The sequence below is a fragment of the Bombina bombina genome, chromosome 1 (genome assembly GCF_027579735.1).
Source record: "Bombina bombina isolate aBomBom1 chromosome 1, aBomBom1.pri, whole genome shotgun sequence".
NCBI lineage: Eukaryota > Metazoa > Chordata > Amphibia > Anura > Bombinatoridae > Bombina > Bombina bombina.
In genome coordinates this window covers 173314476-173327977 of record NC_069499.1, presented here as the reverse complement: position 1 = coordinate 173327977, position 13502 = coordinate 173314476, and the positions used below count along the sequence as shown (strand labels likewise).

The following is a 13502-nucleotide window of genomic DNA, read 5'->3' as shown; positions in this document are numbered from 1 at the left end:
ACAAGAGACACTCTCTTGTGGTGGATTTCACAGGAACATCTGTCTCAGGGCACTTGCTTCCTTAGACCTTTCTGGGTGATTATGACTACGGATGCCAGCCTGTTAGTCTGGGAAGCAGTTTGGTGCTCTCTAAAAGCTCAGGGCCTGTGGACTCGGGAGGAGTCTTCTCTTCCCAAAAACATCTTGGAGTTGAGAGCAATCTTCAATGCCTTGACAGCTTAGCCTCAGTTATCTTTCCGGTTTATCAGATTCCAGTGGGACAACATCACCTCAGTGGCTTACATCAACCACCAGGGAGGAATTCAGAGTTCTTTGGCCATGAAGGAGGTGACTCGCATTCTGCAGTGGGCGGAAGCTCACAATTGTCTCCGATCTGCCATCCACGTTCCAGGAGTTGACAACTGGGAGGTGGATTTTCTGAGCAGACAGACTTTTCACCCTGGAGAGTGGGCTCTCCATCCGGAGAGCATCTGTAATTGTAATAGCTCCGGCATGGCCTCGCAGGATCTGGTTCACGGATCTAGTGAGGATGTCATCTCTTCCACCTTGGAGGTTACATCTGAGGAAAGACCTTCTAAATAAAGGTCCATTCCTCCTTTCAAACCTGAATTTTCTGAAGCTGACTGCTTGGAGATTGAACGCCTAGTTTTGTCTAGCTGTAGTTTTTCTGAGGCGGTCATTGATACCATGCTTCTGGCTTGTAAACCTGTCATTTGCAGGATTTAAGGTATGGTGTAAATACCTTTATTGGTGCGAATCTAAGGGTTTCTCCTGGACCCGGGTGAGGATTCCCTGTATTTTATCTTTTCTTCAGGATGGTCTGAAGAAAGGGTTGTTAGTCAGTACTCTTAAGGGTCAGATATCTGCACTGTCTATTGTTTTGCACAAATGCCTGGCTGATTTGCCAGATGTTTAAGCTTTTGTTCAGGCCCTGGTCAGAATCAGGCCTGTGTTTAAACCTGCGTAAACCGTTTACGCAGAAATTGTTCCACATTACAATTATATTATAGAGAAGCTAAAATTCTAATGGAAAAACTAATAGCAAGAGGCTATCACAAGTCATCGCTTAAGATCATAATGACCCAAGTAGCCCGAATGGACAGACGGTCATTATTAAACAACACAGAAAGGAAATTTAAATCAAATACACAAACTACAGGCATAAATCAAGATCCAAAACAAACAAATCAAACATGGGATAAAGACCCTATATATTTTACAACTAAGTATAGTTGTCAATTTTACCAAATCTGCAGAATTATCAGAAAGTACTTACCAGTTCTTAATGGAGACACAATTCTCAAACACAGGATGGACAAGGTAGTCAAATTCTCTGCTAAGAAGGCAGCTAATCTGGGTGACATAGTTAAGAAAAAATTTCACAGAAAAGATGACTCTCGCACTAATTGGCTCACACCAACAGCAGGCTTTTATCGATGTGGACATCTCCGCTGTAAAAGCTGTGATTACACTAATCCCAGCACTACCTTTATTTCAACCCAAACAGGGAATACACATTACATAAAGAGTAGGATTAATTGTACCTCTACATTCATTATATACTTAATCACATGTAAAGAATGTGGCTTTCAATACGTAGGTATCACCACTCGCCCTCTCAAAGATAGAATACGAGAACACCTCACATCCATAGAAGAGAGCACACCAAAAACTCCGGTAGCAAAACACTTTCACACACATACAAATCCTATGAGAAATTTTTCCTTCCAAGGAATAGAACACATAGACAAAGACCCACAAGGGGGAGATAGGGTCAAAAAACTTCTCAAAAGAGAAGTCTATTGGATCTTTACATTAGCTACTAGGTCACCTACACGGATCAATAGAAGGTATGATGTGAACTTATTCATAGAGTAAAGGATTAACATATACCACATAAGATATTCAATAACATCAACCGAGGTATATCTGTGTTAGAATCTAAAAGTTGTTAATCATTTAAATAAACCCTAAGACGACTACATCAGTCCATTACATGTAAATATTATACACTATCAGTATTATGCATAATCTATCATAAAATAATAATGATTGAGACTTACTATTTCACCATCCCTTTCTCTCTCTCCCATAGAGCTAAGCAAATATATAGCAATCTAACAAATAAGAGAATACTGACCAAGCCAACAGATACTATAGTTGAAAGCATTTTTTCTAATTGTTAAAAACCTTTTTAAAGAATAGAGATACAAGCTAACAAATGTTCTTTACATACTACTAAAAAGCAGAAATAACTATAATATGGAATTTTTATACTTAAGCTACTTTGTATGCTGATGTATATATTTCTGTCTATCTCTGTGTATTTTTGTATATATTTTTGTATATTTTTGTATACTCTTGTATATTCTTACATTTCTTGTATAACAGATTTTAATTGCAAAGTAAAAAACTTTTTTTTAAATGCCATGTAATATCATCCTATTATATATACTCTTTGGTTTCCACACCTGAGCTTGAGAGATCAATCTACTACTTAGAATCAACCCACCTCTTTTTGATTGGCTAGATCAGCCTACTGAAGCTCACCTGTGGCATCCAAAAAACTACCTCTGAAGAAGCGCATAGGCTATGCGCGAAACATGTCAGTTAGTTTAAGCTGCCCTGCTAAACTACTCCACAGATGAATAAAAACTAATTGCACTGGCTATCTATCCGGATTTGTCCTTTTCTTTTCTCTGTGTTTAAACCTGTTGCTCCTCCTTGGAGTCTTAATCTTGTTCTTAAATTTTTGCAGCAGGCTCTATTTGAGCCGATGCATTCTGTTGATATTAAACTGTTATCTTTGAAGGTTTTGTTTCTTTTTGCTATTTCTTCTGCTCGCAGAGTGTCTGAGCTTTCGGCTCTGCAGTCTGATTCCCTGTACCTTAATTTTAATGCAGATAAGGCAGTCCTTCGTACTAAGTTGGGTTTTCTCCCTAAGGTTGTGTCGGATCGAAACATTAATCAGGAAATTGTTGTTCCTTCTTTTTGTCCTAATCGTTCTTCTCAGAAAGAACGTTTGCTGCATAACCTGGATGTTGTGTGTGCTCTAAAATTTTACCTCTAAGCTACTAAATATTTTCAACAATGTTCTGCCCTCTTTGTGGTTTTCTCTGGCAAGCATAAAGGTCAGAAGACCACTTATACTACCCTTTCCCTCTGGTTAAGAAGTATTATTTATTTAGCTTATGAGACAGCTGGACAGCAGCCTCCTGAGAGAATAACAGCTTGTTGGCTGTCTCCTCATTCTGGGCTTTCAAAGATAAAGCTTCTGTGGAACAGATTTGCAAGGCGGCAACATGGTCCTCTTTGCATACTTTTTCCAAATTCTACAAATTTGATACTTTTGCCTCGGCTGAGGCCTCTTTTGGGAGAAAAGTTCTTCAAGCAATGGTGCCTTCTGTTTAGGTTCTCCTGTCTTGTTCTCCCTCCCTTTTCATTCTGTGTCCTCTAGTTTGGGTATTGGTTCCCACTAGTAATTGGAATGAAGTTGTGGGCTCCATGTATAGGAAAGAAAACAAAATTTATGCTTACCTGATAAATTTCTTTCTTTCTGGGCATGAAGAGTCCATGACCCTGCCCTCCTTTTAATATAATTCAACGTTTTTTTAGTAATCCTCGGGCACCTCTATACCTTTTGTGTTTCTTCTTTTTCCATTTTCCTTCGGCTGACATGGACTCTCCATGCCTGGAAAGAAAGAAATTTATTAGGTAAGCATAAATTTAGTTTTTTTATGCTGCGGCTGGCTTGTAGCAGTAGTACTAGCCTGAACATTTTACCCATAGGAAATAGTTTGTGTATGGATTTTCAGACACAAACATTCTGAAAGCCCCTGTGAGTATCAAACAACATTTTTTCTTATGATAAATAGTTTGTAAAAAGTAATTTTTTTGGCTATGTATATGTCTACTAATTACACGTTTTTGTTGTTTTTGCTATTAAATACCTCTGAAATTATACTTGTTCCACGTCCTTCTAGAGAGGACGAGGATCAAACTGGTTACTTAAAGAGACATGAAACCCAAAGATTTTCTTTCATCATTCAGACGGAGCATACAAATTTAGACAACTTCCCTATTTGCTTCTATTATCAGATTTGCTTAATTCCCTTTGTTGAAGGAGCAGCTACTCACTGCTGGGAGCTAAGAGAACAAAGCACATTAGATAATAGAAGTGAATTGTAAATTTGTTCAAAATCACTTGGTCTGTCTGAATCATAAAATGTTATTTTTAGCTTTACTGTCCCTTTAAGTATGCTGCAATTTGCCATACACAGTAACATACTACACAGTCATTTGTTTAGATCAGTGCACAAACACATCTACATTTAGCACTCATTGGCCACAGTCAAAGAGAGAAACATATTTTCAGGTGAATTATCTTTGGACTGCAAATTAAACCATGTGTTTTGTATGTAGATCTTTTGAAATGCATTTCTCTTATTGCTGATATATGCTATTTTTTAAATATAATTCACTTTGATGTATATTAATATAATCATTATTACAAAACAGACAAAAAGACAATGCAATTGCCATTTTTAGCTTTTAAAAGCTATTTCTGGAAAAAAAAGAGACCCCAACACACCAGAGTTTAAAATTCGTCCCACTTCCATGATCCTCACTCATACATTTACCCAAGTAGATGAGGTAAACAGAAAAGCAGGAAACAAAAATCAGGGCAGAGAAGGGCATAACAAGTACGCTGCCACTTGAACAAAAAGAAAGGGCAGGACTGGTGGACTCTCACCATCATGAAATAAATTAATGTATTAGATACACATAAATGTTGTTTTCTTTCATCAGATGGTGAGAGTCAATGAGTTATCACATGTGAGAATCTATACTAAAGCAGTGAAGTCCTCGAGATCACCATGAAACAGGGAGGGACAAAGAGTGAAGAAAGGAGAAGGAGCTGGTCCTCAGATAGGTTAGAGGACCCCTCTAAGCAACGAGTAGATCTGTACTTCACTTTCACCTCACTCCTCATCAAGGAGGCAAAATGATTGAGAATCCTGGGAAGTGGGAGGGATTTTAAGCTCTGGTGTGTTGGGGTTTATTTTGCCTCCTAGTGGTCATGAGGCGAATTTCATAAAATAGAAGCTATTTGATATGTTAAAAAGATTATGTGCATGGGAAAGGTAAAATGAAAGCTCTTTAAATTTAAGGTGAAACAGGAAGGGCCTAATTGTGTACATCTGGATCCTGGGATTCTATTGCCCACTGAGTGATAGCAACAATTCCCTCATAAAAAATGTTTTAATCATCACAGGAACATCCATTTAAGAGACAAAAAACAAAAGCAAAAAATAAGCACTGTAATACATTTTGTTAGTTCATCCTTCTGACAGAACAGGAACACATTTTGAGTATCATGTGCTTTTAAGACAGTATATTATGTTTTTATTTATTTATGACTATATTTAAGGGATTTTACTATTCTGCTATTATGTTCCTTTAAGATATGTCAGTGTTGAGCATTTCTTTCTGCACATTAACATACTAGCATTATTAATCTGGGTACACATATTTTCACAGCTTAAAGCGCACTGCATAAAATGACTGTCACCAGCTAAAGCTTCTGTAACTATTATTCCATCTCTCACAGGCTCCTCGCCCGTTCAGCTAGCTTTGGTACAGACATTTCACCAGAAATATAACAGTGCTATCGATACCTTACAGTCTGCTATCAAAGGCAAACCAGAACCCACCCTGCTGATTTCACTTGGGAAAACTCAGATGAAAGCAAAGAAAAACAAGGTTAAAACTGTTCTGTCTGTAATCTTTAAAGCTATTTTATTTAGTAATACACTTCTTATATTGATTTTTGTATATACATTTATATACACACATACAGTCACATGCTTGCACACACACACACACATGCTGCATACAAATACAGACACACACATACACATTACGCCCACACTAATACATACATTCACACACACATACATATACACAACCACACTAATACATACAGTCACACACACATACATATACACAACCACACTAATACATACAGTCACACACACACACATACATATACACAACCACACTAATACATACAGTCACACGCACACACATACATATACACAACCACACTAATACATACAGTCACACACACATACATATACATAACCACACTAATACATACAGTCACACACACATACATATACACAACCACACTAATACATAGTCACACACACACACATACATATACACAACCACACTAATACATACAGTCACACACACACACATACATATACACAACCACACTAATACATACAGTCACACACACACATACATATACACAACCACACTAATACATACAGTCACACACACACACATACATATACACAACCACACTAATACATACAGTCACACACACACACATACATATACACAACCACACTAATACATACAGTCACACACACACATACATATACCCAACCACACTAATACATACAGTCACACACACACACATACATATACACAACCACACTAATGCATACATTCACACACACATACATATACACAACCACACTAATACATACAGTCACACACACATACATATACACAACCACACTAATACATACAGTCACACACACATACATATACACAACCACACTCATACAGTCACACACACACACATACATATACCCAACCACACTAATACATACAGTCTCACACACACACATACATATACACAACCACACTAATGCATACATTCACACACACATACATATACATAACCACACTAATACATACAGTCACACACACACACATACATATACACAACCACACTCATACAGTCACACACACACACATACATATACACAACCACACTCATACAGTCACACACACACACACACACACACACACACACACACACACACACACATACATATACACAACCACACTCATACAGTCACACACACACACATACATATACACAACCACACTAATACATACAGTCACACACACACATACATATACACAGCCACACTCATACAGTCACACACACACACACATACATATACACAACCACACTAATGCATACATTCACACACACATACATATACACAACCACACTAATACATACAGTCACACACACACACACACACATACATATACACAACCACACTCATACAGTCACACACACACATACATATACCCAACCACACTAATACATACAGTCACACACACACACATACATATACACAACCACACTCATACAGTCACACACACACACATACATATACACAACCACACTCATACAGTCACACACACACACACACACACACACATACATATACCCAACCACACTAATACATACAGTCACACACACACACACACACACATACATATACACAACCACACTCATACAGTCACACACACACACATACATATACCCAACCACACTAATACATACAGTCACACACACACACATACATATACACAACCACACTCATACAGTCACACACACACACATACATATACACAACCACACTCATACAGTCACACACATACATATACCCAACCACACTCATACAGTCACACACACACACACACACACATACATATACCCAACCACACTAATACATACATGCCCACACACATACATATACACACTTACATGCACACATACATACATATACGCAACACACTAATACATACATACGCGCACACACATACATATACTCACTTACATGCACACATACATACATATATGCAACGCACTAATACATACATACGCGCACACACACACACACTTACATGCACACTTACATACATAGACACAACACACTAATACATATATACATACACACGCGCACACACACACACACACACTTACATGCACACTTACATACATATACACAACACACTAATACATATATACATACACGCGCACACACACACTTACATGCACACATACATACATATACACAACACACTAATACATACATGGGCACACGCACACATACGTACATATACAAAACCACACTAATACATATGTGTACACTCACATACATATACAAAACAACACTAATACATACATGGGCACACACACGCACACATACATACATATACAAAACCACACTAATACATATGTGTACAATCACATACATATACAAAACCACACTAATACATATGTGTACAATCACATACATATACAGAACCACACTAATACATATGTGTACAATCACATACATATACAGAACCACACTAATACATATGTGTACAATCACATACATATACAAAACCACACTAATACATGCACACACACCGCACACAAGCACAAACATGCACACAAGCATGATTGCCGTTTATCTCTTCAGGGCTTGCTGATCTGTATGGTAAATGTTATGCCAAAAATGTTGTCTCTGTATACTATGCAAAATGCCTAATGAGTTAAAAAATATAATGTGTAGGAATCTAAAAGTGCATACAAATTAATCATCTTTCAAAAAGTGCAGTTTGATTTGTATTTGCTTGAACAGGCAAGTTGTAACTGTGCCTATAATAAACGTTTTATTCCCCTCCTGAAAAGAACTCACAGCTCACTAGAACCATGACGCTTAGACGTTTTTCCTACTGCATCCCAGGGTGACTTTTGCTATGCCCAGATGATTTTATTACATTAACACCAGTGGTGGAGAGTGTGAGAGAGACACTCGGTGCAAGGTTTATGATTCTTCTCTTTTAGCTCTGTAGCCTCCGAATAGATTGCTTTAGAAATTTGCAAAATACTGTCTGTTAAAAAACAGCCTTTCTGGGAACATTTATAAAATACTCAGTCCCACTATAAGAATAATGATACCAAGTATCACAGAGGCGCCACTGTCAGGCAGGAAAAAAATCCAGGATGATCAGATGCCACGGTCAGCTCTTTAGAGAATGTCAGATATCTGGACGTTAGAAACAAAAAATAAAAAAAGAAGCGCTCTATTGGCATAGGAACTCAGGGTAAAATCCCACAGCTTGACTTGGATAAAAAATGTATTTAAAATGTGGTTAAGACCAAATAAAAGCTGGATGCGTTTCATCTGTTTATCCAGCCTGTCACTAATCCTGTATGGTGTTTGCTGTGGGATTAGGTGATAGATTGACTGCTGACAGTGACCGGTGTGAGCTAGCTGGGGAGCTCTTAAGGGCCCAGACTGCACTATTTTGACCGCTGCTTCATAACTGCTGTTTCTGGGGAGTCTGAAGACTCGCCAGAAACACGGGCCCACAAGCTCCCTGCGGAGCTTGTTAAATGGGCCCCAGAGTGAAGAATTATGTTGCTATATAATAACATATCAGCCAAGGTTTGACGTTTTTAAAACAAATTAACATCCTGAAATTATTTTTCAATAGCCAAACTCCACCCACCAATTGCCTTATTTAGAGGACAAGGCTAGCCACTGTCATAGAGTTAGTATAACGTACTTTGCTTTGCAGTTGTTATGAGTTACAGCCAATAATTTATATGTAGTAGAGTTAGCCTTGAGAAGGTGCTTTTCACGTTCTGAGAAGTAGAACTTGCTTAATTTTCAGAGCTAAATAACATGAAAGGGGGGCAAAATGAATACTGAAAATATAATGCAATGCTTTTCATTATGGATAACTAAACATTTTATTTAAAAAAAAAAATTCAAGGTGTTTACTGTCCCTTTAACAAAGTATACAAAGAGTTCCAAGCAATTTGATTATAGATTTAAACTGGAAAATTGTTTAAAATTGCATGCTCTATTTGAATCATGATAAATACATTTTTACTTGACTGTCTTTTTAACCATGTTGTTATCTGCTACCTTGTAAGCGTGAGCTATACAGCAGTGTTTTTCAACCAGTGTGCCGTAGCACACTAGTGTGCCGTGAGAGATCCTCAGGTGTGCCACGGCAGACTGACAACAGTGTGACATATTTTTTAAACTTTGCTTGTTTTTTACTCCCAGTGCAGGGGTAGTTTGTAGGAGGCATGGCATGACAGCACAATACATACAGTATGTGTGTGTTTGTGTGTATGTATATATATATATATATGCTGTATTGGGCTACAATGTGTGATTTTTTTAAAATTTTGGGATGGTGGTGTGCCACAGAATTTTTTAATGTAAAAAAGTGTGCCACGGCAAAAAAAATGTTAAAAATCACTGCTATACAGCATAGCAATGTTATAAAATAATATCTCTATTTTTGTTTTGTGGCTCGATTAGGATGCTACAGAAAGTTTCAGACAGGCTCTAAAGCTTTTAAGTTCATCTACTCACCAGACACCATCCACTTCCATCAAGGCAGAGGTTTTTTACCTTTTGGGGCAATGCTACATGGAACAGTACGATTTTTTACAGGTGAGCATTATTAAAGAAGAATTGTTTAGCTAGCTAGTGCATTAAAGGGACATAAAACAAATTGGGATAGAGACAAAATATAATAATATGTACTTTAATTACTTTACCAGCAAATTTATACTGCAGTGTCTCGCTATTAACCCTTTCTTTTAAGTTTCCGAATTGTACAGCTCTAACTCCCCCCACACAATTCTTTCTATGGCTGCGTCTATATCATTGATTTGGTAGAATGCAAAAGTAGACACTCATCTGCTGGAGCATGTCTAGAAGCAAATAAGCTTCCGTGAACTCAGTTGAAATACCTGTGTTTCTGATGCTAAACACTGATAAGGTGGGGGGGGGGGGTCAGACTGCTCCAGGCAGCATGGCTATGTAAGTAATTTTGCTTATTTTTGAAAATTATTTTAAAATACTTGCCAGCATTTTTTAAACAATTTTGAATGCAAACTATTTCTAATTAATTAGCCCTTTTAGGGTATGCACAGATCTCAACATGTTTTATAGCACTTTAAGAAAGATTCGGCTAGATTACGAGTTTTGCGGTAAGGCTCATAACGCTGCTTTTTCACTACCGCTGGTATTACGAGCCTTGCAAGTTTAGAGGCACCGCACACTTTTTTGGCCGTACCGCAAATTAACTTACGCAATTTGTGTAAAGTCTTTTTTCAATGGGACTTCCATAGCGCCGGTATTACAAGCTTTTTCTGGGAGGCCAAAAAGGGAGCGGTACAGCCTATCCCGTAAGATTCGTAACGCATTCTAAAGTCAGTAGTTATGAGTTTTACACTTCAAAGCTGTAGCATAAAACTCATAACTAAAGTGCTAAAAAGTACACTAACACCCATGAACTACCTATTAACCCCTAAACCGAGGTCCTCCCGCATCGCAAACACTAAAATAAATACAATTATTAACCCCTAATCTGCTGCTCCGGACATCGCCACCACTAGAATAAACATGTTAACCCCTAAACCGCCGCACTCTTGCCTCGCAAACACTAGTTAAATATTATTAACCCCTAATCTGCCGCCCCTAACATCGCCGCCACCTACCTACATTTATTAACCACTAATCTGCCGCCCCCAACGTCGCCGCCACTATACTAAAGTTATTAACCCCTAAACCTAAGTCTAACCCTAACCCTAACACCCCCTAACTTAAATATAATTAAAATAAATCTAAATAAAACCTACTATCATTACCTAAATAATTCCTATTTAAAACTAAAAACTTACCTGTAAAATAAACCCTAAGCTAGCTACAATATAACTTATAGTTACATTGTAGCCAGCTTAGGGTTTATTTTTATTTTACAGGCAAGTTTGTATTTATTTTAACTAGGTAGAATAGTTACTAAAAAGTTATTAACTATTTACTAACTACCTAGCTAAAATAAATACAAATTTACCTGTAAAATAAAACCTAACCCGAGTTACACTAACACCTAGCATACTACAATTAAATAAATTACCTAAATTAAATACAATTACCTAAATTACAAAAACAAACACTAAATTACACAAAATAAAAAAAAATATCAGATATTTTTTTTTTTTTTTTAAATAATTTTTATTGAAGGTTTTTTTTATAATGACAACATGAAAATATGACATATACATATAGCAGAACATAACAATGATTGTCTCAACAATAATATGTCAAAAAAAGGGAACATATGATAAATGTCAAAATATCTTTGAAAACCTCCTTTTATGTTTTTTATATCCTATTGAGAGTAGCTATTATTCCAGGCCATTGTGCTAAAAGACGCTCTGCAAGAGCACTGTAGCTACTAAGCAGACCCTATTTATTATGAACTTCTTGAGAGCTTAAATAACTAGTTCGTCAGATAATCGAACGCCTCTTATTATTAAAGGGTCTTGATACCAAGAGCAACATATAGAGCAAGGGGGAAGTTGGGGAAATATCAGCGGGTAAGCACCACTATACAGATAATTTTTGTATGTAACAATATTATTAAGTACTTAAGTTATATGATGCAAATAATAAGAATAGCGATGTAAATAGCAATGGTCAACTCCAATGGGGGGGCGGAGGACCATAGAAATGTTAATCGACTAGGTCAATTAATTATCATAACAAAATGTGTGGTGTGCAGCACTAAACTATATGAGAGTTAGGTGTAATTTGTAGTGAGTATCAAGAAAGAGCAGGTATAGCTCCAATCCAGTTAGGATGAAATCTAAGTTTCACTATAGGGACTCTATGGTAAATGGATCTATGGAATATTTATGTAGTATCTCCCCTCAGGGATATTGTCACCACTGGACACAGACGGTTAAGGGATGGTGGATATGACCCGCTCTCAGATGTAGAGCGGGAAAGGGTGAGGGGAGATAATGTTGGTAAATAAATGTTATGGGAGCTGCTGGCCCAATAAATCAGGAATCTGAGCATATTATAGTAAATGAAAAGTGAAAATATATGGGGATTGAGGTGCTATAGGATGCAATTTCCATTGCATATTAACCTTTAACCTTTAGGATAGTGAGTGTTAGCTTGCATGTTCTAATTCTCATGATATGTCTATGCATATACGACAGTCAGGTCATCTAGCTAATTAGGGTAACAGTTATTCAGATCTCTTTCAATAAGCTATATCTGATATATTACTATCATGTATAGGGATATTTAGGGGAAAGAGTAATACAAAATAACATGTAGAATAATAATAACATAGCATTTCAATAACAGAAACAGATTTCAATACAACTAAATACAGTAGTATAACTGTATATAAAACCAGGATAGTGGGTGTTAGCTTGCATGTGCTAATTCTTATAATATGTCTATACAAATATGACAATCAGGGCATCCAGCTGATTAGGATAACTATTATTCGGATCACCTTCAATAAACCATATCTGACATAATACTACCATGTATATAAATATTTAGGGGAAATAATGATAGCAGATAACAGATAGAATAATGATAGCACAGTATTTAGACAACAGAAACAGGTACCTATACAACTTAGTATCCAAATGGTAGAATTATAAAAAAGGATTTATTCTGGATACGCAAGCTTATGTTACTTAAAGGAGTTATATATAAAAATGTAAGGAGTCCAGGACATAAGCCAATGTTAGTTACTTGGGGTATAGGGGCTGTTGGAGAAAATTAAGGGTATCTTAT

The 13502-nt window shown here is 37.0% G+C and overlaps 1 protein-coding gene across 1 annotated transcript in view; it reads left to right on the top strand.

Annotated features, from left to right (window-relative positions):
- The window catches only part of TTC6 (tetratricopeptide repeat domain 6), a 430156-nt gene that overhangs the window by 168560 nt on the left and 248094 nt on the right, over positions 1-13502 (top strand). Inside the window, exons 13-14 of the mRNA XM_053711337.1 lie at positions 5612-5781; positions 10209-10343. Of these exons, the coding sequence (XP_053567312.1) occupies positions 5612-5781; positions 10209-10343 (305 nt within the window). The remainder of the gene's footprint in view (positions 1-5611; positions 5782-10208; positions 10344-13502) is intronic.